General features: G+C 45.4%; 1 protein-coding gene across 10 annotated transcripts in view; it reads right to left on the bottom strand.

Moving 5' to 3' along the window:
- Nucleotides 1-27,081, bottom strand: part of Ak9 (adenylate kinase 9) — a 216,438-nt gene that overhangs the window by 17,697 nt on the left and 171,660 nt on the right. For 9 of the 10 annotated variants that reach the window (XR_005497738.2, XM_017601822.3, XM_063279679.1 and 6 more), the window contains 9 exons: nt 26,663-26,784; nt 25,822-26,034; nt 22,534-22,794; nt 19,878-20,002; nt 16,294-16,513; nt 14,970-15,035; nt 7,904-8,110; nt 7,350-7,568; nt 5,707-5,920 (listed from right to left, as the gene is read on the bottom strand). Coding sequence is in view for 9 of the 10 variants with exons in the window: in XM_017601822.3 (XP_017457311.2) it covers nt 5,707-5,920; nt 7,350-7,568; nt 7,904-8,110; nt 14,970-15,035; nt 16,294-16,513; nt 19,878-20,002; nt 22,534-22,794; nt 25,822-26,034; nt 26,663-26,784 (1,647 nt within the window). In the remaining variant the exon portion in view is untranslated. Of the gene's footprint in view, nt 1-5,706; nt 5,921-7,349; nt 7,569-7,903; nt 8,111-14,969; nt 15,036-16,208; nt 16,514-19,877; nt 20,003-22,533; nt 22,795-25,821; nt 26,035-26,662; nt 26,785-27,081 lie in introns of those variants that run through there. The other variant, XM_039099290.2, reaches the window with a different exon arrangement.

Raw genomic sequence — 27,081 nt, 5'->3', positions numbered from 1 at the left:
CCATGTCTGGGTCCATGGTTCCACAGCAGCAAGGGTTTGTGTCAGTGTCCGTGGCCCGTGTTACCACCAAAGGCCACGAAGATGTCCTTGCTCTGGGCTGTTGCCTAGTTGATGACCTAGAACTGACCTTGCCCCTGGGAGGCTGAAGCATTCTAGACAGTGGGCCTGCACCTTGCCTGGGCTGGGCTGGCGAGCTTGGTGTGAGTGTAGGAGATCTAGCAGTCTGAACAACTCAGCTACCATCCAGGTCCAGATCCAGGGCTTTGAGTTGGCCCATGCCAACATCTACCCCATCTCTGAACTGCTCGAGGGTGTGAAGGGGCAGGTTCTGTAGGATCCCCATGGCACAGGGTAACAACAGGATATCTAAGAGGAGCCCTGCTGAGAATTGAGTGCCGATGGTAGTGCAGGAGAAGTCAGAGGCTTTGAACCAGACCAGACTCATTGCAGTAAATGTTTGCATGTGAAACTGTTTAGGTAAAAATGGTTGTCTTAGGGTTTTACTGCTGTGAACAGACATCATGACCAAGGCAGGAGGAGCTGAGAGTTCTACATCTTCATCTGAAGGCTGCTAGCAGAATACTGGTTTTCAGGCAGCTAGGATGAGGGTCTTAAAGACCATACCCACAGTGACACACCTCCTCCAACAAGGCCACACCTCCTAATAGTGCCACCCTCTGGGCTAAGCATATTCAGACCATCACATCCCTGGCCCTCATAGGCTTGTTTAAACATATGAGTCTGTGGGGGCCATACCTAAACATAGCATAATTCAAAAGACATTTAGTCCAACTTCAAAAGTCCCCATAGTCTGTAGCAGTCTCAACAATGTTAAAAATCCAAAGTTCAAAGTTCTCTTCTGAGATTCATCCAAGCCCTTAACTGTAATCTCTAAAGCAAGACAAGAACTCAGCTGGGCAAACTCCAAACTCTGCATCTCCATTTCTGATGTCAAAGCGGTCCTCAGATCTCCAACTCCTTTTTCCTCTTTGTTGCCTGCAACAAACTTCTTTCTCCTGGGCTGGTTCCACTCCCTGTTAGCAGCTTTCCTCAGCAGATAGCTCACTGCTTTGACATCTCAAACATTTTAGGGGTCTCCAAGGCAAATTCAATGTTGCAGCTTCTTGTTTCAATGTTCGGGGGTCCACACATGATCTTCTGGGCTCCTACAAAGGGTCACTTCTCCAGCTCTGTCCTCTGTAGCGCTCTAAGATCAGGCTTATCCACTCCACTGTTGCTGTTTTTGGGGATCATCTCATCATACTGGCATCTATAATACACTGGGGTCTTCTGCTGCAAATAGGCTTCCCCAGTAGCCTCTCATAGGCTCTCTTCAAGGTGCCAAGCCTCATCTCCTTTGCATGACCCCTGGGTCATCAGCTGAGGCTAGACCTTCACCAATGGCCTTCCATGGCCTTTCATAGTGCCCAGCCTCAGTTGCTCTTCATGACTCCTTCTAGCCTTCAAAACCAGTATCACCTGGGTGACTCTTACACATCACCATGTATAGCTGTGGCACGAGGCACACCCTTGGCTTTCTCTGGAACACAGCTTCTTTGTGCTCTTAGAAAACACTTCCCAGAAGATTTCATCTCAGTGATGCTGGTCTCTTCTTAATCACCACTAATTCCTTAGCTCCAGCTAACTAGCATCAATTATCCCAGTAGTCTCTTTTATTCTGGACTCTAATGCCAGAGCCACATGGCTGAAGCTACTGCGTTCTGCTGCTTCCTGGGGCTGGAACATGGGCCCTCTTTTCTATTACCAGTTTTATGTTTTTCAACTCTCTCACTGCCTAAGCTTGGCTGTCCTGGAACTTGCTCTGTAGATTGACCTTGAACTTGGAGAGCTGCATGGCTCTGTCTCCTGGGCTTAAAGATGTGTACCACCATGCCTGGATTTAAGCTTTTCTTCACCTAGAACATGCTCTTTTCCCAGCTGGCTTTCAAGTCAGAGATCTGCTTGGCTTCTGGACCTAAAGGTGTGTAGCATCATGCCTGAACCTAAATTTAGCTGGATGGGATTTTACCCCAAAGTCACCTCTCCCTTAATTCAATTTAGTATCTTTGAACACAGGATTCAGCTCCATTTGACTTACTGGTGCCCTTTTAATACTCAAACCATATATTTTATATTTTTTCTTTCTAAGCTTGCTATGCTTATTCAGAACACTCTTCTGAGACTTAACTAGAGAACAAAGTCTATGATGGGCATTTCTGAGACCTCCTTTGTCAATGCAATCAATTTGTGTCTCTTCACCTTAGCCTTAGGCAGACTCTTCACGCAATGGCAAAAAGCAGCCACATTCCTCACCAAAATACTACAAAAATAGCCTCTAGGCCACATACTGAAGTTCTTCTCTACTGAAACCACTTGGGCCAGGTTCGAACAGTTCAAATCACTCACAGAAACAAAGCCTTCCATATTCTTACTAGTATGGTTCATTAAGTTCCATTTAAAACACTCCACGGCTTTCCAAATCCAAAGTCCCCAAATCAACATTCTTCCAAATAAAAGCATGGTCAGGCTTATCATAGCAATACCCCACTCCTGGTACCAACTTCTGTCTTAGTTAGGGTTTTACTGCTATGAACAGACATCACGACCAAGATGAGTCTTATAAAGACATTTAATTGGGGCTGGCTTACAGATTCAGAGGTTCAGCCCATCATCATCATCAGGGTGGGAACATGGCAGCATCCAGGCAGCATCTAGGCAGGCATGGCACAGGAGGAGCTGAGAGGTCTACATCTTTATCTGAATGCTGCTAACAGAATACTGGCTTCCAGGTAGCTAGGATGAGGGTCTTAATACCCACACCCACAGTGGTATACCTACTCCAAAAGGGTCACACTCTGGGTCGAGCATATACAAACTATCACATTGGTATACTGTGTGATATACCATGACATACCTCAGCTTCCATGAAGAGATTTGTTTTTTATCTTTATTTTTATTTTTCTTTTCCTTTCAGAGGTGGGGAGATTGCTAGGGGGGAGAGCAGATATGAAGGGATTGGGAGATGAGTGGGATTGGGTGCATGATGTGAAATTCACCAAGAACCTATAAAAAGTTTAAAGAGAGAGAAAGGAGAGTTGCTTAAAAAGAACCAATCAGAATCTTGGGGCTTGAGAGATGGCTCAGGTTAAGAGCACTGACTGTTCTTCCAGAGGTCCTCAGTTCAAATCCCAGCAGCCACATGGTGGCTCACAACCATCTGTAATCAGATCTGCTGCCCTCTTCTGGTGTGTCTGAAGATAGCTACAGTGTACTTATATATAATAAATAAATAAATCTAAAAAAATCTTGAAAAATGAATATCTCAATAAATCAGATTTAGAAGAAGCAATCAAAAGTACCACCAACAGCTTAGCTTAAGTGGAGAACACCAGGGCTTGAAGATAAAACTTGATGACTTATTATTTTCAGAGAGCAATAAATAAAAATAAGACAGAATAAACAAGACACTCGAGATCTCTACTCTCAAAAGGATACTATCAAAAGATCATTTTAAGAGGAGTGTGATCGGTTCAGAGGAGAAATAAAGACAAAGGAACAGAAAACCCATCAGTCACAGAAAAATCCCCAAGTCTTGGGGAAGATACAAATGGCCATTTACAGGAGACATTTAGAATCCCAACTAAATACAATCAGAACAGAAACTATAATTAAACCTTATAATTAGATGCCAGCGGTACAGAACAAAGAAGGAATAATAAAGTATGTATGAAAGAATTGTCAAATTACACATACATATTTCTCAGGAGAAACTCCAAAGGCCAGGAAGGCTTCAGGGAAGAGGTTCAAGTAATAGCAGAAAATAGATTATTAAATCTAATCAAGTTATCATTCACAATAGAAAGGGAAATAAAAACCTTCTAAGACTAGCATAAACTAAAGCAACTCATGATACTGGATAGGAATTCATTGGGTGAGATGAACACAATTGTCAAATTAGAGTTAGGAACAAATCAAACACTGTCAATTCAGCAAAGCATCCCAACTCTTAACAGTGATAAAGCAGACATGTACACAGATTATTCCAAATAACTCAAATGGAAACAAAATTTGGGCAGGAGTAGTACACATCTTTCAACAGATATGTGGTACACATAAATGGAATTAGGGTGCCTGAAAACAAGTCTTAACAGTTTGCTGCCTGCAAGAAACTCACTTTTATCAACAAAGGTATAAATAGACCCAAACTGAAAGTATGGGAAATAATACTACAATCAAAGGAATATGAAAGGAAGCAAGATTAACTTTACTCAGGTCTGACCAAATAGACCTAAAATCAAGTTAGTTAGAGGAGACAATGGCCATGTTATATTGATAAAAGAACTGTTATGCAGTGTAACAAGGCCCCAGACTTTAGCACAACTGACTCCATAATTAAAGTACCATTCAGGCCAAAAAATTTAGCACATAGACATGTCTATCTGTCGAAACGAAAACAAAGACTGGCTAATGAAGACTTTCTTTTGGCTTAAACCTATGTCCGAGTGGTCGTCTGTTGTGGATATGCCACAACAGCATTAAGTTGAGTGGGTATGGACTTGGTGTGGGGTGAGGTATATCCGAACGTGAACAACAGAACATGTATTAAATTCTCAAATCACTATTATTTTTTTTAAATAAAAGGAATGGTGGTTTAAATGTGAAATGTCACCAATAGGCTCACGTGTTGAACATTTGGTCATCAGCTGCTGGTGCTTTGCAATGTTATTTTGGAAAGTTTGGGGTGTGTAGTGTGGCCCCTTAAGATGGGACACTGGAAGAAAAAGTTTTCGAGTAATACCCCAGCCTGCTTTCAGCCCGAGCTCTGTGCTTCCTGACCTGCTGAGGTGTGGAGACGTGGCAGCTGCGCATGCTCACTGTTTTAGACTGATGAGAGGCGAAGACGTGGCAGCTGCGCATGCTCACTGCCTTAGCCTGAGCTACCACACCTCCCTTACTAGCAAGGACTGTGAGCCAAGGTAGGCATTTTCCCCCTTAAACTGCCCCGATCAGATACTTGTCACAGTGGTAAGAGGGTAACTAACAGGGGCATCGAGGAGACACACTTGTATATAATGTCAGAGCCCTGCTTCCATGAATAAACACTACTGGACATGAAATGAAAGGTTTGCCCCAGTGCAACAACAGTGGGTCCTTTCAGTAGCTATTGCCACCAATAGGTCAATCATCTAGACAAAAAAATAAAATAAAATATAAAATAAAATAAACATCCTTGGTGACTAGATACAAGAATCCTACACGAAATACTTACAGACAGTAATTTTTATATTGAGATCCTGTCTCCATGCAGCCACAAATATTATTATCTTAAAAAGATAAATTCTGCTGGGTGGTGGAGGTACATACCTTTAATACCAGTACCTGGAAGGCAGAGGCAGGCAAAGGCAGATCTCTGTGAGCTCCAGGCCAGCCTGGTCTACGAAGCAAGTTTCCAGGACAGACAGGGCCACACAGAGAAACCCTGTCTCAAAAAACCCAAAATGAATGAATGAATGAATGAATGAATGAATGAATGAATTCTGGCAAAGACTAGAGGAAGAGGAATTCTTTTGTACATTGTTGGTGGGGATGTAAATTAGCACAGTCACTGTGGCAAATCTCAGATTTTATGGCTGGTTCCTGGAGAGTTGGTTCTGGGTGCTGGGTTTTAGGACCCGCCCTCGATGCTTGAGGAGCTAAGACACTCACCTGTACTTTTCCCCGACTTGGGCGGCCCCACAATCATGATCCTCACAGGCATGGAAGCTTTGGGTTTGGGCTGCCGGATGTATTTGATTGGGTTCATCATAAATTTCTCTTTAGTTTGTTTGGTGGATAAGAAATAGATGTAGTGACGATGAATTATAGGGTTCAGCGGGTTCTCTGCCGTTTCAACAGGTTTGATGGTCTCTCCCTCACTTAGCTGCGATAGAGGCAATTGAATTCGCACGTCAGATGCAATTCACTAAGCGCTTCCTTCAATGGATTTGGAAGCATGTAAAATAACCTTCCTTACATAGTACAACGCTCCTAATTGGAAATACTAGCAGAATTACGGCATACAAACTGCAGCTTGTTCCACAGCACATGTGGTCGGGGCAAGGCTTCCCACTTGGCTTTTAGCTTGTGACAATTTCCTTCCTACTTCCTCCACAGTGACTTGTGCTTCTAATGAATGTTTCTGACAACGTGCGTGAGATTGTTACACTTACTCATGAACTAATTTATCCTCACAAACAGATCCACTTCTAAAACAGGACTGTGGTTTATATTTCTACCCTCCCTTACAATTCTTCTGTTGAGGCTCTTACTGCCCATGTGACTATTAGAGATGGGACCTTTATGAAGGCAATCACGGTAAAATGAGGTCAAACAGGGAATCCGCAGACCGGGGATTCTTTGAACAGGAGGAAGGTGCATGAGTGAGCTTACACGGAGAAAGCTCCACAGGAGGGCCCTGTGGGATGGTGGCCAACTGCTAGACAAGGTGACTGGCCTCAAGCACAGCATGACATAGGCTTTGGGTACCACACTGGCAATACTACTCTCATGGCAATACCACCCTGGATGTGCCTGACCTTGTAAAGCTAAGCAGGGCTGAGCCTGGCTAGTGCTTGGAGGGGGGGTCTAAGTTATGCTGGCCAACCTGCCCTGGCTGAAGTTTTGCATAGTTTCTCAAACAGGTAATACAGGGAAGTCCTCTGGGTTGTCTTTTAGGAAAGACAAATTTATTCTGTAGTTTTGTACCAATGAAATCCTGTCACATCGTTAACGACAGCCAGTGAAATGTGAAACACCCACCAGCAGAGCCAGCCTGAGGTGTGGGTGTGGAATGGGGTGGAGTGGAAGTTAGGTCTGATGGTCTTTTGATGGCCCCGTCTTTCCTGCATATGCAAGAGTGGATGTGAGACTGTGTCACGCTGCTTCCCTTTGAGAGTTATGGCAGAATGGGGACTTGGTCAGTGGTACTGTCAGCACTGTCTGTTGTTTATCCTTAGATGGAATGACATCCCTGGCTGGGAGTAAATGCTAGGGACCCAAAGAAAGTCAGGCGGGACAGAGTGTTGGCTCCACATTACATACTTTCTATAGAAGCAATGGTGTGGGTCAGATGGCTCCATCTCAGTTCCCCCAAAATATTAATGGGTGGCACTATACACTATTTATAACTTTTCAAATGACCACGTCTTCCTAAGCCACTATAAGAAAGCAAGGGATGATGACTTCCTGATGACTTTTTTTTTTTTTTTTTTTTTGGAGCTGGGGACCAAACCCAGGGCCTTGCGCTTGCTAGGCAAGCGCTCTACCACTGAGCCAAATCCCCAACACCCTGATGACTTTTCTGACCTTACCTTTACAGGGTCCCAGTAGCCAAACGAGCTCATGTGTTTGTAGGTGAAGGCAAGCATTTTATGAGCGAGGTGCGGGGATACCGGGTAACACTTTTCAAAAATGCTCGCACGGTTTTCCACCAGGGGCTTCAGTTTCACATTCAGTACGTATTGTACAATATGCATTTTCCTTGCTCCGTTGACCGGAATTATTGGTATCAGAAACCTTTCGAACTCATCCTGATAAAGAGAAATTAGAAAGCTTGATGTATTCGGTGTTTCTCAGGTAGACACAGCTGGTGATAGAGCAGGCAAGGATGCGTAAGCTTTGTGAGGGCTGCCCGTGGGAAGATCAACCCACGCTGACCTTGGCGGGACCCATACCACTCTCCGTCTGTGAATCTCATACCTGGTTAAGTGATGCTGCCTGCTGCCCTGAAATATTCTTTTGAAATCACGTGCATGCATGCACGCACGCGCGCGCACACACATGCACACGACACTGACCCTAATATCACCCTCTTTGCATTCCCAAATTGCTGTTCTTTAATTAGCGGTGAAGGGAGGGTCGTAACCTGTATCGATTGGATATTATTTGTTTCTGTTTCAAATTTCTCCCCCAGCTCGCTTCTCAGGCGCTCGGTGGCATCTCCTTCCTGTTCCTCGTCTTCCTCGCTCATCTCCTCCTCATCCTTTGGAAACTCTTCCTCAAGGATGTTCTCAATATCGTCCTCGTCTTCGGCATCTTCGTCACTAAACTCCTCCTCATCTCTAAAAGCGCCCTACGGAAGAAAACGGCCCCTTTACTCTCGCTCTGATCTGTGTCACGTGACACTGGTATGCGGATGTGTATGAATGTGAAGGCTGACACCTAGACATTTAGTGTCTTTAAGGTACTGACACTGTGGTGCTCCCGCAAGCAAACAGACGGGATGCTAAACTATTCGTGCCCAGAGTTTTTCATGGTGCATTATAAAATACTACCAGCTGCGTTGCCAACTGGACCGAGATCTTTAAAATGGGAACTACCTATCTCACAGGGTAGGGACTGGGGGTGGGAACTGGTATCTCACGGGACGGGAACTGGGGACAGGGACTGGATGAACTAATACATGGAAAGCCACCACACACACACACACACGCACACGCACACGCACACGCCACGTGTACACACACGCCCGTGCACGCGCACCTGCACAGACATACACACAGTGCCAACTACACTTGACAAAAGCTAGAGTCATCTGATAGGTGGGGACCTGAATAGCAAAAATGCCCGGCTAGGAGCTTGCGGAACGCAAGCCTGTGGAGCAAGGTCTTGATTGCTTGGGAGGGCCCAGCCCAGGGTCCAGCCCACTGTGGGTGGTTCCCAGTGTATAAAACAGACTGGGGAGTCCAGGAGGAGCAAGGCAGTAAGCAGCAGTCCTCAGCAGCCTGTTCCACAAGCAGGTTCCTGCCCTGAGTTCTTGCCCTGCCCTTCCGGGATGACGAAGTACAAGCTGTGAGAGGAAATGAACCCCTCCAACCGGTTGCTTTTGTCATGGTGTTCTATCACGGCAACAACAACTAAAATAAAAACAATTTAATTGCTTATTACATTTACTTGAGAGAGAGAGAGAGAGAGAGAGAGAGAGAGAGAGAGAGAGAGAACGAGAACGTGTGTTATTAGAGATTGACCTTAAGGCTTGAGACTAGGCATATTTCTTGTTCTAGGATTGAATCGAGGGCCTTGTATATCCCAGTCGGATACTCCAAGACTGAGTTATTCCTCGGCCTTAGTTGTATTTTATTTTAAATATAAGTCAGGCATTCCTTTTCAAGACATAGAGCTGCCTTGAAAGCTGGAAATGTGCTTAAATTTCTTTTCACATCAGAACATATATTTCCTTGTTAACAATATTTCAACAACCCCACAGTATGCCATAGTATCACAATCTATCTGGTTCTACCTCTGTTTTGAAGAGCAGTGTGGGCGTCAGCAGTATGCTGTTGGTGGTGCTCTGGCTTTCCTCTCCCCCTGACCATTAGGGACTGAGCTAGCATTCTTCCACTCTGCCCGGTGTTTGCTTTCTCTTCTTGATTTTGCAACTGAGTACTTATCGTAACAGCCTCCGGATCTGCTTATTGGGTCACCGTCTATCCACCTGTCCTCATGCTCTGCAGTTGAAGAGGATGTGTACACTCTTCCTTGAGTCTCCTCAGTCTCCAAAACTGTCTGCAAATGATCACACGCACTCCCCTTCCCTCTCACTGTAGCTTAGCATTTAGTTCTGACACCACATAAAACAGACAGCAAACGCTTTCTGGTTGCTTCTGAAAATGAAGTCCAATGGGCAGTGCCGACTCTTTAATTATAGAGCCCTCATCATCACAGTGGTGAGCAGAGCTTCAGGGAGCGTGGCTGGATCCAGAGAGTAGCCCAGTCTCGGGCACTGTTTCTCTGTCCAGGCCATTGTTATTTCTCTCCTTAGTCAAAACCACGGTGGTTTTCACCCTCCCTACATCTACCTGCTGTGCTTCTGCCCTCAGCCCCAGCTGCCCTGGGAGTGGGGGAGGGGAGTATTTTGTTTCCCTTTGACCGCTCTTTCCTTGTGGGCAGAAGAAATATCATTCACTGTATCAACTGGCTACTTACTTCCTTAGTAAGCATATAAGAGGTCTTATTCAAAGGCCTTAAATATATGAAAAGATTTCCATTTTACCCCCACAATTGATAAACAGATGGCTTTTTATCGTACAGATGTCCAAGTTGAAACTGACTAGACTTAAATTTTTAGAGGCATTGTCTTGGTTATCTGTCATCAGCATGGTTAGTAAGATGTTTGAAAAAGTCCTGTCCTCATTTCTTCATAGGCACTTTCCAATTTTTTTTTTTTTTTTGGTTCTTTTTTTCGGAGCTGGGGACCAAACCCAGGGCCTTGCGCTTCCTAGGCAAGCGCTCTACCACTGAGCTAAATCCCCAACCCCGCACTTTCCAATTTTTACCACCACTACCACCACCACCACCACCACCACCACCACCACCACCACCACCACCACCACCACTACCATCATCCATTTGAGACAGGTTCTCACTATGAAACCCTGGCTGGCTTGTAACCCATTACATAAATCAGGCTGGCCTCAAGCTCACAGAGATCCTCCTGCCTCTGCCTCCTGGGTGCCGGGGTAAAGGTGTGTGCCATCACATGCTTCAATAAACAGACACTTTAGAAATAAATAAAACTTTATAAAATAAATAAACTTTAGGAATGACTGTGGTCTTGATGACTGCCGTTCTCTCATTTCATGTATGTTTGTTAATGCGTGTGCACTTTGAATGTCCTGCTCGGCAGAATGCGAGTTCTTCTAGGACACACTGCTGTCTTCCTGGTTATCTCAGACGGTTCCCACCCACCCACATTTCTGAACCCCAGCTTGGGTGTGAGCCTCCTAGACTCATAGTTCTTTCAAATTTCCTGAGTTTTGTTCTATATTTTTGCAAACTTGATTCCTTTTTACTCTTATCTTAGGCAATTTTAGATTTCATGAACCCTCTCCAATTTTTCATAGTGTCCTGTTTTGTTTTGTTTTTAAATTACAGTTAAAATAATTAGTTGGCTTTGTGACTGTCTGTTGGGGACACGAGTGGAGGCCAGAGCCGCCTGGAGGAACTACCATGTGGGTTCTGGGATGGAACTCGAGGTGCCAGGCACCTTTACCTACCGAGCCATCTCGCCAGCCCTAGATTTTGGTTTATGGCGCATGTTTCTTCTTGTAATTTTCTGAAAATTTCTGAGGAAAATTAGAACTCTTTTAATGTTTCGTGGTGATCCCTGGGCTGCAACTTAATTTTTGACCAACTATTTTGTTGGTTCACAGAATTCTCAGTTTTGCTCATACCTTTTCTCGAGTATGGTAATCTTACCTTGCTATTTGTTCACTAATAAATGAAAGACTAAACTGATCGATGTAGAGCAAAGTAGGCCTCTCTGAATATAAGTAATGTTGTGTCATATTTGAATCACGTTCTGAGGCAGAGTCTCCACAAGGTGGCAACCTCCGATCCCCCACACTCTGACCACTGCTGATCTGAGAAGACAACGGAGATGGTTTTGCCCTGAACCCTGTTTCACTGCCTTTTGACCCCTGAGTTTGCGTTTCCCTCAGTATGGTGTCTGTACTTCTCTGACTCGCCCAGGGCTACTAGCGATTTTGTTGGTTTGCTCTCCTGGCTCTTCAGGGTCTCTCCTTCCTGTGGCTCTCAGTAGAAGAGACCCACACGCCAGAGAAGGCCCAGAGGCAGAGCCAGTGGTCAGGAGAGCCGATTCTAGAAAGATCTGGGATCTGGCTTTAGAGAAACCTCTTTAATCACGTTCTGAGGCAGAGTTTCCACAAGGTGGCAGTGTTTCCCGTAGCATCTATGGGAACAGTCTCTGGGCTGCTGAAGCCAACCTGCGGGTTACTAAGGTTTTCTTTGCTGCTAAAAAGTGAGTTGGTTTTAGGAGGGTAGATCAGGTATGTTACCAACCTCCCTCCCTGCCCACACCCCCAAGTCGGGGAAGCAGAGGTCAACACATAATGGGAAGAGTTTAGAGCAAATACAAAACTATGTCTGCAACGCAGACAATTTAGTGTCGTGGGCAACGGTTATCTGCACACGGACCTTTCCCAGTGGACTCTGCATCCTTCACTGAAAATGTGAAGGTTCAGTGGGCGCCCACCACTGCCTGAAGACTCCTTTCTGGCGCGTCGGGACCCAACTGATTGCAGAGGTGTCCCCTCTACTAGTGACAAGCTTGCTAAGAACAACAAAAGCCTCTCACACTGGAGCCCACTGAAAAGCCGGCCCAGGATCCAAAGGCTATCAAACGCGTGGAGTGCTCTGCCCTCGCTCACACAGAGCAGCCTAAGAAGGGAGAACCGCTGCCCTGGAGCCTCCGGAAGCACAGAAGAAGCAAGGGATCTCTCCAGAGTCCTTTCTGGCCGCTGGCGTGGTCATCGTACCAAAGCAATGTTAAAATCAAACAGAAGATTAAGAATTAAGACTCATCCCTGCAATAGTGATAAATGTCCTACAGCTGCCCACAGGCACTGTACGAGGTGTGACAATGATACCGGTCCCCTCCCCCCATTTCCATAAAGCTGCTAGGGAAAACAACTCAATGCCCAGAGTGAACTTTCAGTTCATTAAGTCTCAGGGGTAAGCGGGAAGAGGCGTCTGTAGTTAAGCTGGACAGCCTGGGCTCCATCCCAGGGTCCACACGGCGGCATGAGAGAACCAACCCCCCAAAGTCCTAAACAGTCCTCTGGCCTCAACACACTACGGCATTGCAGGTCCCTCCCTCTCTCTCACGCACAGTAATAAAATTAATCCTAGGAGTTTTTTCTTATGGTTTGGTATATAAATTATTTAAGTCGGATACATAATCAATTTTATGAAGAACAAGTCTTAGAAAATTTACAACATTCTATTTTTTTTTTTTTACAAAGTAGAACACTGCATCTCCAAATTAAAATAAAAAAAGAATCCAGTGCTAACAAGTACAAAAATAATAAATTGGGATCATTTAAAGTTTATTCTAAAAACCAACTTTCACTTTAAAAAAAAAAAAAACAACAAGACCTTTCTACATAGTCAGGGCCCTGATTCACCTAAAACATAACAAAGAAGAGAAACGGAAGTATTGACAACTAGAGAAATTAAAACTGAACAATCCCCCCACTTCCAGTGACAACTCTACGCTCGAGAGAGACTAAATAAATGGCCGCGTATTATGTCTGAATTAGGAGTCTCTGCTCTCAGTTTTTTAGCGTACTGGAGAGACAGCCGTAAAACAGGATATAACCGGTAAGAACTGGCGGGAACTTACCAGTTTTGGTCTGCTAGACCCTAAAGTCTGTACTGGCTCTGGCAATTCTTTGCTGGGGAATGTGTCGTGATCATTCAGGTAGCACTAGAGATCCCCATGGGCTTTGTGTAGTTAGCTTTGCTGAGTCCAGGGTACAGTGCCATCTTGAGTGTGACCATTAGCGTGACAGTTTGGACAGAGTTCGCACCAGAACATGTTTGCAGATGAGATTAGCTCCGGCCACAGGTCTAGCCAGTTAATGCCTGCTTAATGAATGAGGGTGGGGTGGGAGGATGCTTGCTAATGGATAAAAGGAAGGCAGACAGGAGGGAGGGAGGAAGGGAGGGAGGAGGAAGGAGAAAGGAAAGAAGGAAGGCAAGCAGGCAGGCTGGCTGGCCAGTCTAGGTAAACCATGAAGAGGAGGCTTCTTGCTCTTTGAGAGTTTGGTTCATCACAGAGGGGAAAGCCTGGTTGCAGAATTGTGCAGCTGGGACTCCTAACTTCTTCACATCTCGGTAGACCAGGAAGAGTGGACAGGAAGTGAGGCTGGACTCTAACCTCAAGGCCTAACATCAACGACCCATTTCCCTCCTAAAGGCTCTACAACTTTTCAAAACCAAGACACCAGCTGATGTCAAACACGCAAGCATGTGAGGGGGTGGGGGTGGGGGTGGGGACAACACTTCGCACTTAAAACACAGTGCCTGTCTAGGTTCTCTCTCTCCGCCACCTCATTTCACATCCGAAAGTATCCAGAGTTTAGATTCAGGTCAACGTGATAGGCTCCATCTAACTCACCCCTATGCTCCCGGCCTGTCCGTGTGCAGGTAGCAGGAAGCATGAGAGCAAGATGAAAATTCAAAGGAAGAGAATCCCAAAGAAACAGTTCAGTGCACTGTACATTTTGTGTGAGAATACTTCAGGGTCTTTAGAGGTTTCTTTTTGTTCACGCCCAGTGAAGTGGTGCATGCTTTTAATCCCCAAATTCAGAGCCAGAGGCAGGGATGGGGGTGGGGAGGCAGAGAGAGAGAGAGAGATAGAGAGAGAGAGAGAGAGAGAGAGGCAGAGAGAGAGAGAGACAGAGAGAGAGAGGCAGAGAGAGGCAGAGAGAGAGGCAGAGAGAGAGACAGAGAGAGAGAGAGAGGCAGAGAGAGGCAGAGAGAGAGAGGCAGAGAGAGAGGTAGAGAGAGAGGCAGAGAGAGAGAGAGGCAGAGAAAGAGAGAGACACGGAGAGAGAGGCAGAGGCAGAGAGAGAGGCAGAGAGAGAGAGAGAGGCAGAGAGAGAGGCAGAGAGAGAGGCAGAGAGAGAGGCAGAGAGAGAGGCAGAGAGAGAGAGAGGCAAAGAGAGAGAGGCAAAGAGAAATAGAGGCAGAGAGAGAGAGGCAGAGAGAGAGAGGCAGAGAGAGAGGCAGAGAGAGAGAGAGACAGAGAGACAGAGAGAGAGAGAGAGACAGAGAGACAGAGAGAGGCGAAGAGGCACAAAGAGACAGACAGAGGGGCAGAGAGGCGAAGAGGCAGAAAGACACAGAGAGATGCATAGAGAGGGAGAGATGGACAGACAAAAAGAAAAGCCAGGGGTTGGGGGTGGGTAGGGACAGAGGCAGAGTCTGGTCTATATAGCAAGCTCCAAGTCAGCCAGAGTGACATAGAGAAAGATTCTGTCTCAAAACAAAACAAAACAAAAAACAAAAGTTGCTTATCTTTTCTGATTATAAATATTATAAAAGGTCATTTAAAATAGTAGCATATAGCATTCCAAAAATAAGAGAAATACATTTCACCAATACACACACATACAAAATCTGCTTACCTCCCCTTTCTTTCTTTTCTCTCGCTCTGAAATAAGTTCAGCTCTTCTTTTAGCGACCATATCTTCCTGTTGAGGGAACATTTACAGGTTTACAGGGAGCAAATGTGATAAAAATCACCTGCTATGTGTTAACGCTGGGGCTAAGGTATGGTGGAAGGGATCTAACCAGGAAAACACATGATGGTGATTGATCCAGCACAATCCTTGTCCTTCTGGGCTATCTCCCTCCCAAGGGTTGAAAATGTTTGGAAATCTAATTTTCTTACTGTGAAGACATGTCTTTGTAAGCACAGCTGTATCTCTGTGGAAAGCACACACACGTTGGAGGGTATATGCACAGGTGTGTGTGTGTGTGTGTGTGTGTGTGTGTGTGTGTGTGAAGGACCATGCCCTGATCTTTTCCGGGTCTGACATAGTGGATCTGTTCAAAGGTCCTCAGGGTTTTGGTGTTTAAGTTTAACTAATTTCAGTGTGCCTGCCAGAGGCTGGCACTGTCTTGGGCATTACAATATTTATTTATTTATTCTTTCACTTTCTTCTTAAAATACAATATCAAGTCAGGCAATACCTCTCCTCTAAGGGTCTGATAATGGGGACCCAGACAGAACTGTACAACAGCACCCAGGGCTGGACTCCCTGATATGGAAACCTAGAGGCACCTGGTGTGACACCTCCTGGAGCTAAAAATACCGTGAGGAAATGGGTTTGCACAGCCCTGAGTTCCAACCCCGCCGGTGAGACTGGATTCAGACAGACATTTAGAAGACTGGTCTGTGAGTGGCTGGAAGGATGAATTCAGAGCACCACTGCCTCCGCTGTGCTTATCGACTGCTCTTGTGCCTCACAGAGGCCTCCGGGGAGGCCTGAATACCGCTAATTCAGGAAGAGAAGCATTAACGCATTTAGATAGGAAAAAAAGCTTCAAGGAAGTCCTGCATTCGGGAGGCAGAGACATCCTGGTGATGTCTGAGTTCAAGGGCAGCCTGGTCTACAGAGTTTCAAGACAGACAAGTCCATATAGAGAGACCCTGTATCAAAAAACCAAAACCGGGGTTGGGGATTTAGCTCAGTGGTAGAGCGCTCGCCTAGGAAGCGCAAGGCCCTGCGTTCGGTCCCCAGCTCCGGGGAAAACAAAAACAAAAACAAAAAAACCAAAAAACTAAAACCAAAAAAGCTTCAAATAGCTTTAGATTCCTATTAAAGGATGAAAAATTGGATGAAAAATGTCTTCCTGCTTACGGCAGCATTCGGATTCGAAACCTCGTTGTTGTGAACGCTGCTTAGAAACCCACGTAGGAGATGAGCAGGCCCTCGTCCCGCAAACCTTGATTTTCGCCTTCATTTCTTTGATCATTTTTTTCCTCTCTGATTTCTTGAGTTGTTTCGTCTTCCATTTCTGAACTTGGGCGGGGAGGAGGCGATCGAAGATGTCTTGATCATCGACTTGTATTATAACTGCGGCGTCTGGGAAAAATCCCCGCTCTCCCAGAAACTGGGCCTCCTCAGGGTACCGCGGGAAGCCGTCCAGGATAAAGCCCGTGGAGCTGAGTGGAAAATTTTCATAATTTGCTTGAAACATCAGTGATACTCCAGATAGGCCACATCCAAAAGACAAACATCAAATGTTTCTCTCATATCAAGATCTATCAATCAATCAATCAATCAATCATCTACCTAGCTATCAATTTCTATATGACATCTATTGCATGAAAGCAGAAGAGGAACCGCTTTGTGAGAGGAAAGAAACCAGCGGAAGATTATATCTATCTGTACCTCTATCTACCTCTATCTAATCTATTTACATATGAAAATGTCATAACCAGCTCATTATTTTGTATGATAACTTAAACGCCAAGTAGAAAAATTATATTATGGAACTACTAATGCTAAGTATTGATGTGTGTGTGTGGGGGGGGCAAAGAATATTGGTGCACACAGAGAGGCACTGGAGGAGTCAGGAAGGCTAAACCCGCGGGCATCCCTCCAAGGAAAGAGATGCTCCCCCATCCTCCTCCCGGCAATCTAGGGATGGAGCCCTTTACGACCTGATCTTTGGCTGTCTGATGATCCAGGCTCTGCCTCTATGTTCTAGAATTTATGTTTTATTTATCCCAGACCTTTGAGTTTTCTTAAAGAAGACAAAAAATATGATGTCAGACTCTTGAAATCTTGGTCCAGCACCAGTACCTAAAAATCTAGCAGAACCTAATTCCGTTTTTGGCTCTTCTCAATTTCCTTTCCCTGCCTTCTGAAAGGACTGCAGGGACCCTCCACATGTCATCTCTGCATGTATCATATATTTTGACATGTATTGATGAATTTTGACTTTATCAGATGGGTAATAAATACTTTAAAGAATTTACACCTTTCCCAACGCCTTCTAGTCTGAGTTTTTTGTTTGTTTGTTTGTTTGTTTGTTTTTTTAAGACAAGGTCTCACTATGTGACCCTGGCTGGCCTGGAACTTGCTATGTAGACCAAGGTGGCCTCAGATTCACAAAGATTGCCTGCCTCTGCTTCCTGAGTGCAGGGGTTGGGGGTGTGCAATTTCCCACGTGACACTCTGGGAAATTTGTAGGTGGCCTGGATATGCAGGTATGTACAATAGCTATACAAATCAAACTTTAACGGTAACAAACTTGTTTTAAGACAGTTCCTTGGCAGTACGCATAATTTTGCCATCTGTTAAAGATTCGTGTGCTTGCTTATTTTCATGTGAAAACCAGGAGGATCTCTGTGAGTTCTAGGCCAGTCAGCGCTGAGCGATGAGACCCCCATCTCAACAAACAAACAAGAAACCGGCAGAAGAACCATGCAAACAGAGAATGAAATCTTGGCTGAGTATTTGAGGCTGTAGGATACACGGCATCTTCAGTGCTCCTCAGGCAAGCATGATGCTGACACTTATGGTACTGCTGAGAATGGCACTGTGTATAAACTGCCAGGCTTAGGACGCTTCAAGAATTACCAGAAGTTCTGTCCCGATCCTAAGTCAAGATTCATCCAATGACTTTCCCTGAAAACCCACTCAAACAGCAAATATTAAAATCAAATCCTCTAACAACGCTACTCTCATGCTGCCCTGCTCAAGAACGACAGACAGGGGGAGGCTGAAGTCTTTGCTTTCCGGAAAGCCATTATGTTTCTAGAAGGGCAGAAAGCATTGTATGTGGCAAAACCACTGCACCTGCTCAAGCTCTGCTTTTTGTGTATTAAAAATATCCTTTACTGCTGCCAAACTTTTCATGATTCCTGCACTGGAATTTTTATATGATTCTGTTCCAGTCCATCTGGAGTGACGACTCAGAGTTCAAGAAGCAGGGGCATGCACGGTATTTTTTAAAGCGCAGCTATCTGGCTGATAAAGAATTGGAAGCTTACTAAAAGTCAACGTCCTCGGCCCAGGAGAAGTCCCTAGCCTAAGGAATATGTTGCCTTTGAAGAGCCCCTGTGCTTCTCCAGGGTCCTCCTTGTTGCCAGTGACAATTACTCGTGTGTCTATTCTGCCTCAGGTGACAACACTTTTAGGGCCATTGGGAATAACCGGGAGGCTGACACATTTCAATAAAGTACAACACAGCCGCCAGATAGCATTGTGTTTCTTTCCCATTAGTTCATATGCCCATCTCTCTATCATATTGTGGTACATGTCTGCATCTTTTAAAGTTTAGTATCATGCAATATCACATGCCATTGTAAGTCTTTATCCCGGCAAAACGTGATGGCTGTGCAATATTCAGTATGCAGATTTTACAGTGAAACTTTTTCCATAGATTGGAACACATATCTATATGTATCTCTATATAGATATCTATACTGTTTTTACTTCATATTTTACATTTTAAAAATGATTTATTTATTTTCGTTTTCTCTCTGTGTGTGTTTTATCTGTATATTTGTCTGTATGTGTACGACAATGCCAGGCTTCCTGGAATTGGGGTTACAGATGGTTGCGAGCTGCTATGTGGGTGCTGGTGTTCTTAATTGTTGGGCCACCGCCCCAGACCTTTTAATGTTTTAATTGATTTGTTTGGGTCTTTGATAGAGATATCTTAGCGTGTGTGGTGTGAGGAACTGGGCTAATGAAGAACGACTCCTGCCTAGGAAGCTGTGGGTCATTTGTCCAAGTGTCCCACGGCTACTGATCTAATGCAGGGGACAAGGACGTTTTTTAAAAGCTTGACAACTAAATTCCACTCCCTCCTTTCAGACAGGCAGCAGACGCAAGTGTGCCCAGGGGCTCTGAGGAGAGTGGAAAAGGTCATCTAAGTGTGCTGTATTTCAGGTTTTGTTTTGTTTTTTTTTTCAGATTGAGATAATGCAAATTTCTACCCATTCTATGTACCAAATTTTTAATATGATTAAATACTAAACGTATTTAATACAGTTGAGAGAAGTGACTGTGAGGGCATGATTAAGTTTCACATATGCCCTAAGTAAGTTGATCTGAATAAATTACAGTTGCTTTTCTGGTGGGTAGGGAACTGAGGAGAGGTTTAAACTCCGGTGACCTGAGGACTTGTCCCGTGTGGGACAGGACTGTTGTAGGTATTCACTAATGGACTCAGAGCAGACAGGTGGCTAGTGGTCATGACTGCAATCATTATGAGGATACAGGGGGAAAGAGACCAGCACAGCACGAGGGTATGTGGACTTAGAAAACCATTCTCAACTATGGCTCTGCACTAGAATCACATGGGGACCATAAAAGTACTGGTGCCTGGGTCCTGGTCTCAACGTTTTGGGACAGGTCTCTGGCACCAGTGTTTTTCAGAAGCACAGATGTTTTAAATGTGTAACGTGGACAAGGGAGGGCAAATTCTTACTTATAAGTCAGACTTAAGTTTTAGCATTAAGAACAAAGGAAAGGGAATCAATAAGAAACGCGAGCCCTTGCGTATGAAGGCACCGTATTGGTTCTTTAAGCCACCACTCAGAGAGCATGGGGTCTAGAATTTCCGAAGGCAGGGGCTCGTTGTCCGTCAGACTCAGCTTGATCGCCTCTTCTTCCTCTGTGAATTGCACTTCTGGAAGCTAAAGGCAGAAGTTAGAAAAATCAGAGACTCTTGGGTTCCACGTGGATAAGCGCAGTGCTATTTTACAACCGACTAGAGTGAGACCTGTTTTTCTCTGAGGTTACTTTGGATACTGCTACTTGTAACCGTTTTAAAACATGAGTTCTGAGCACCGGTATATATGTAATATGGTTAGACACTAAGTAGTACCCATGTAGTCCCAAGACTTTCACATAGGCCACCAAGGTCACAATGTGTCATTTTTTGCCCAAAACCTGCTTGATTCACACCATACATCTGTTGTAGACTTGGTTTAACACTTGTATTATGGTCATTATGTTCCCAAAATTGCACAAGAATCCCTCATGTGAGACGCTGAGGGTCCCTGCCCCCAGCTGGCTTCAATTGGTGAATGAAGCTGCCAGCAGCCAATGGCTGGGCAGGGAGACAGAGGCGGGACTTAAGGATTAAGGGGCGAGGGCAGGCGTATTCAGAACCGCCATGCTGGGGAATGCAGATAGAGCACACCAAACATATAATTATGAGCCAGGAAAGAGCGGCCCCAGCTGGGTCTTGGACAGCTAGGGTGGAATATAGGTTTTAGTGAGTAATAATTCAGGAATATCAGAGGGGAGAGTGTGATAGTCCATGGGTGTTTGGGAGTAGCTCAGACATTGAGCTGATTAAAACATATTAAATATAGGCTGTGTTGTGCGCGCATGTGCGGCTTTCATTTGGGAATCCAGAGCATTGTTGTAGTTAGTGGGGAACTTATGGCTGGTGTCCAAAGAGGCCGGAAAAGGGCATTGGATTCCCTGGGACTGGAGTTATGGGTGGGTGTGAGGCACCATGTAGATACTTGGACCATCTACGCTATTAGCAGCAAAATGTTCTCCTAGCTGCGGAGCCATTTTCCAGGTTCTGTAATGGGATTATTTTGGTCGAATACTTTTACCATCAAAATTATTAAATTAATTTAAAATATTAGTATTTTAAAATCTCCATTGGTAACAGGGCACTTTTGAAAAAATACTATTTGACAGAAAAAAATCACATTAGTGGGAAACCTTACATTATAAGTCAGACGCAGAGACAAAATGTCCCCAGTCAATGCTGTACTACTATTCAGTGAGGTGACTTTTTCCTGATGGTTTACATTTCATGTCGGAGAGGGGAGTTTCATGGCGACCTTTCTGCCTCAGGGCTGTGTAGTCGGATATTACTCTGATTGTGTAACAGCACACAGACGCTACTTTCAAGAACACAGGCCAGCTTCTCACTTGAGCTCACGGGTTACTGAGGAGAATTGGCATCTCTACTGTAATTTTGCTCCAGTCACCTTACATGGGGCTGTGCCCCTCCCACACAGAGGATCTACTTCGACATGTGGTAGTGAACCCACATCCACTCCCCTTCAACGATGAAATCACACAAAAATAAGGGAGGCGTCTTATTTTCAGCCTTTTACAATTTTCTGTTCTACACTCCACAGAGGTCCCTGAATGTGGTTGTCCTAAATCTGCACTCACCTTGGATCTGGGGTACAGACTACCACCAGCAGGGGGCATATTCACCCTGCTTCCTGGGGACATGTGGACATCTCTAGCGGTATCCCCTCAAACAGTGAGGATTCTTTGAACCCTCTTGCAGAAACGCTTTGACCAGGACTGCTTAAACTACTGTGTCAGCACCCCAGAGATGAACTCCGGACCACTGGACTGTGCACACCCACTGAATCTCCTCTTTCTGTTTTCGTGGTGACTCATCTCTCTATTGGGCATCCTTGGACAGTGACTGGGTCTAGGCTGCCCAGGCTGCTGCAGTTGGGACTGCAAACCAGTTTCGGAAGCAAACAGGCAGTTCTCAGAGCATCACCAGGGTTACTGTTAAAACTGAGAATTGTGAGGGGAAAGACCATATGCATGGGCTAGGATGCGTGGTTTTGATTGGGCATGTTAATTAGGTGGACTAAAGCGGGCTTTAGATTGCTGGACTTCAGTGCTTTGATAGCTGGACCTTGGTGGTCAGCCTCAGGAGGAGGAAGTGACCAAACAATTGTATAATTAAAAGCAAGCATCACTTAATATTGGCCAGGAAGAGGGACCCAGGCTAGGTCCATATCTAGGATTCCCAGAAAGTGGCACTGAATTAGGTTATTCAGGGGCTCATAGAGGCAAGATCTACAAGTACTTCCTGCCTTTATTCAAGGGGGCAAGCATACATCCTCTCGTACTTCCTGCCTATGTACCTCCTGCCCCGTGACAGCCCATCCTGGCCAAACATATTCTGTGCAGTCAGGGCAGCTATCCTTGTTTACTGAAGTGAAGATGGATTGTTATCTTCCCTGAACAACAGCCCGCAGCGTTCCAGCAAGTTCTCTACCCTTGGGCACGTGGGTGGGGCTTACACGTGGGTGGGGCTTGCCTGTGGGTGGGACTTACCAGTGGGTGGGACTTACCAGTGGGTGGGGCTTACCAGTGGGTGGGGCTTACCAGTGGGTGGGGCTTACCAGTGGGTGGGGCTTACAGGCTAACTTTGGCTCTTTCTTACCTGCTTCTTTGTATTGTCTTCTTCGATCTTCACATTTGCCTGAGCTGCAAGCTCTTCAAGCTCTTGCTTCATCGCTTGCTCCTCCTCAGAATCGTCCTCAAATTCAGGTCCGAATTTCCGTTCAGCTTTGAGCAGCATTCTTTCTTGGAGAAATTCCTCGAATTGAATGTGGAAAATGCCAAAATTTTCTGCCAGCTTTCTCGCGCACACAGTTTTGCCAGAACCATGAGGACCCAGAAGACAAATCCTTAGCGGTGGAGCCTGGCACAGAGGGAAAAGAAACTTTGAGTAATTAGCCTGGTTCATTCCTGGTTCGCAGCATTAGGTATTCTGAGGCCAGAGCTGCATAGGGAGACCTCTCTCAAACAAAACAAAACACTCAGAAACAAAATAATCTCTCCTCCCCACCACAAAAAAAAAAAAAACAGAAAACAAAAACAAAAACAAACAAAAAGAAGCGGAGAAAACTTTTTAAAGAGAGCAATTTTTAAATTTTATTTTACGTGTTTGTTTTACCTGCATGTATGTATGTGCAGCATGTGAGTGCCTGATGCTGGAGGAGGTCAGAAGAGGGCAACGGATAGCCATGGGCTCAGAGTGAGCGGACAGTGGCGAGTCACCAGGTGGGTGCTGAGAATGGAATCCACTTTCTCCGTCAGAGCAGCAAGTGCTCTTTACTGAATGAACCATCTCTCTGGCCTCAGGAATTCTTCTTCTTTAAGAGTTTATTTTTTAGGGGTGTGAGTGTGTGTAAGTGTGGGTATCTGGGGACTTCAGAACACGGTTTGGAAACCCTGCAGCTGGAGTTATAGGTGGTTGTGAATCATCTAAGAAGTTAACCAAACTCAGGTCCTCTGCAAGAGCAGTCTGTGGTTTTAACTGCCCCACCCATGTCTCCAGCCTCCCACAGACAGGAATTTTTACTTTACAAATTCAATTATATTTAGGCATCAGGATTCCAGTGAACATAATTCACTGTACCATAAATAGCTTTTAGGGCTGAGAATGGCCTTCAGGTTATCCTGCCATATATGCCAAAGGCATTTAATGAAAAGTAGCTTTACTTAAAAATGTTCATGTTAATAAGGAACAGAAAGACTCTTAGTATGAGTAAAAAGGATCTATCAATGGAAAAGTCCATTCAGAGAGGAACTTCAAAGATGTTGCCATTAATTCCGTACTGCCGAGCTCACTGTGAGTCCACAGCGTGGTGTCCACACTGAAGCTGAAGAAACCGGAAGGCAGTTTTCAGTGTCATGTGATCATCCCCTGTATGTGAGGGTGTCAGGGGACAGGGTGACAGTAGTGAGTGTGGGGAAATGACTGTAAAAGCAGTAAAGAACAGCGACAAGGGGGAGGTGGTGCTGTGCTTGGGTAGTCTGGACCCAAGAGAAACAGGAGGGACTAATGACTGAGAAGGAGAAAAACTCAGAGGCATAGATTCATAATCTATTTGTTTCTGTGCATCTTTGGCTACATAGAAAATTCAAAGGCCATCTTGGGAGACAGGAGACCTTGTTTAAAAGAATAGCAACAACAACAATAACAACACAACAACAATACTACAGAGCTCAAAGATTCTGGGGACCTTCAAGGTGTGTGCACTGTGTGCACTGTGTGTACTGTGTACCAAGTACAACAAATTAGAAAGACTCAAGGTTAGGGCAAATTTAAGAACAGCAAGAATGAAGAGAAGAAATTATTTGTTTCAAGATTATTTTGAGAGAGAGAGAGAGAGAGAGAGAGAGAGAGAGAGAGAGAGAGAATGAATCTACAAGAGAATGATTCTCAGCCTAGCAATACTAGATGCTAACATACAAGAAAGGACCACCCTTCATATTCAGGAGGAAAAAATGATATGGAGTCTAGAAACCTATGTGATCCAAACTGCCAAGCACATTGCAGCCATCAGATAGGAAGGACAGTCCACAAAACAGGGAGAGCCAAATAAACATTGATTCTGCCTTGGCTCATTCCTCTCTGTTCTGTGCTAGCATCTGGACTGCCTGCTGAGGGACCATTGTTGCTCGCCCCCATGGGTTTGACCATCCTTGGTCACCCCCATGGGCTTGACTGTCCTTGGTTGTCCTCATGGGTTTGACCATCCTTGGTTGTCCTCATGGGTTTGACCATCCTTGGTCGTCCTCATGGGTTTGACCGTCCTTGGGTGCCCCCATGGGTTTGACCATCCTTGGTCGTCCTCATGAGCTTTCCACCTCTAGCTCAAGCCCTGGACACTCTGATAGACTTCAGTCAACTGAAGAAAAGCAATGGAAAGCAAGAACGCTGGATGGCAAAAATAATATGAGGAAATGCCAGGTCTCACTCCTTCATAGGCAGAGCTGCCTGGCACCCAGATGGCATTCAGACAGCTGGCCAAGGACAACCATGCTCCTTGCAATCCCAGAGTGTTTTATGTTCCATAGGAGGAAGGAGTTAAAAAGGGTGATATGGCATAAGGGGTATGTTTCCTGTGTGTAGACTTTAGTGGATCCCACATGGTGGCATGTGAGAAACAACATCTCATGAGCCCCTATTTGTGATGATATCAGGTGAAAAAGTCACAGGGTGAGTGTCACTTGATGTAGATAGGCATTGCTAGCTGTTGAGGTTTAGTCTGTTGCTGTGTATTGCGATGCTAGATACTGGCCCTGGTTGCCTCAGGGATGAGGAGATCCTCGGGTGCACCAAGTGATGGATGCTGTGTAACCTTGCCCCCAAGTTATCCTTGGCCAATAAAGATGCTTACAGCCTATAGCTGGGCACAAGATAGGTGGGCAGGGTTTCAGTTCCCAGGGCCAGGGTCTGAGGCAAGATCTGAGAAAGGAGAGGAGAAGGTAGAGGGAGAAGACGCTACGGGGTAGGTGAGTCATGAAAACATGGCCAAGAGGGCCGGCCAGTTGGAGTTAAGAGTGGCTCAGGTGGGACACGGCGAGTTATAACCTGGGGATACTGATGGAGAAGTAGACACTGATAGCTTAGAAGGTAGATATCTGCTCAGCTCTAGTGTTTTATTACAAATATAAATATTTTGTGTCTTTTACCTGGGAACTGGATGATCAAAGATGGGGCAGAATTGCCCAACTGAGATTAAGTATTTACTACAACTGTAGAAGTCAAAACCAATAATTATTTTTATGCCAGATTGTGTGCAAAAAGCTGTGTATTTTTTAAGCCGAGCTATTATTGCTATGTTTTTGTTTGTTGTTGGCTTTTGGTGAGACTTCACGGTAACAAACACTGATGGGGAAGCATCGGAGCACCCACTAGCATAGGAAGCGTTTTCACCTTTAAGGGTTCGTTCTGGGACACGTAGTCCTCAGGATGCTCCAGGAACTTCTCCTTTGCCTCAGGGGTTGAGAAGTAGTATATCTTCTCCCGGTATTTAACGGCCTCTTCCGTGCTGCCCGGTTGTAGAACAAAGTTTTCTTTGAGAACCACCGGGCAGAAGTGTTTGGTATCTCCCAAGTGTCTCCTCCTTTCTTTACTTTTTTCTTCACCCTAGAAATATTGTTCAAGAGTGAAAATTCCGTTTTGTTTTCCTCGCACCAGTGGGCACACGTTCTAGCCTGTTCCCATGAGCGCCCGTCAGACTCTGTTGGGTAAATAGCTCTGCATTCATAAAAGCTAGACACACGTTTAATTCTGGTGTCAGTGATGTGGACTGGTGTCTGAGTATGGGCTGATCCTGTCGGGCATTCTTCATTATTATCATGTGCGGTAGCCTTGGCGTTTTAAAGGGTCATGGGACACTCAGGCAGAGCGGGGAAACGTTCATTCGTGAGGTTGACGATTGATGGGGATCCGGCTCAGCAGCTGAGCACTGGCCCAGCGTAGGAAGACCCGACGCTCAATCCCAGTGCTCGGCAAAACAAAAGCAAAACCGGAAGCAAAATATGTAGAGAGGAAAGGGTTAAAGACGCTTCCTATTGGGTTGGGGATTTGGCTCAGTGGTAGAGCGCTTGCCTGGCAAGCACAAGGCCCTGGGTTCAGCTGGGGTGGGGGGGTGGGGGGTGGGGAGGGAGACGCTCCCTATTCGTTTAGCTGGTGAGGGCGTCCCAAAGTGATGATTATCCCTCTGGACACACAGTTTCTCGTAAGATTGAGCAGTACCTCAACGCGGCCATACCTCTTCCTCTTCCTCTTCCTCTTCCTCCTGCTCCTCCTCGACTTCCATTTCAGCCTGATAGTCTTCTGCTTCTTCTTCATAGTCTTCCGCGTTTAGTTCCCAAGCACCATACTTAAAAGGCTCTGTTCGCATTTTTTGAAGGAAAAATGTTTTTAAAATAATGAAAAGTTCTGAGTACAATAGTCAGAGGGTAGGGAAGTTAATTAACGTCATCATCTCTTGGCTTTGGGTTCTCTCTATGGCAGTCCGTAGCACGACCAGCATTGGTGTGCCCACGGCTGCTCTGCTTGGCGGGACGGACTGTGCACTATTTACAATAGGTTGAGAGCTTTTTTGCCCCCCCCCCCCCCCCCCCCGCCCAGATGTACCGGATTTTCACTTAAGAAGCCCTGGGAGCCCGCTAAGGTTCTGAACTGCTC

This window comes from Rattus norvegicus, chromosome 20 (assembly GCF_036323735.1).
Source record: "Rattus norvegicus strain BN/NHsdMcwi chromosome 20, GRCr8, whole genome shotgun sequence".
NCBI lineage: Eukaryota > Metazoa > Chordata > Mammalia > Rodentia > Muridae > Rattus > Rattus norvegicus.
Note: the sequence above shows the minus strand (reverse complement) of the source record. Positions and strands in the feature narration are given on the sequence as shown.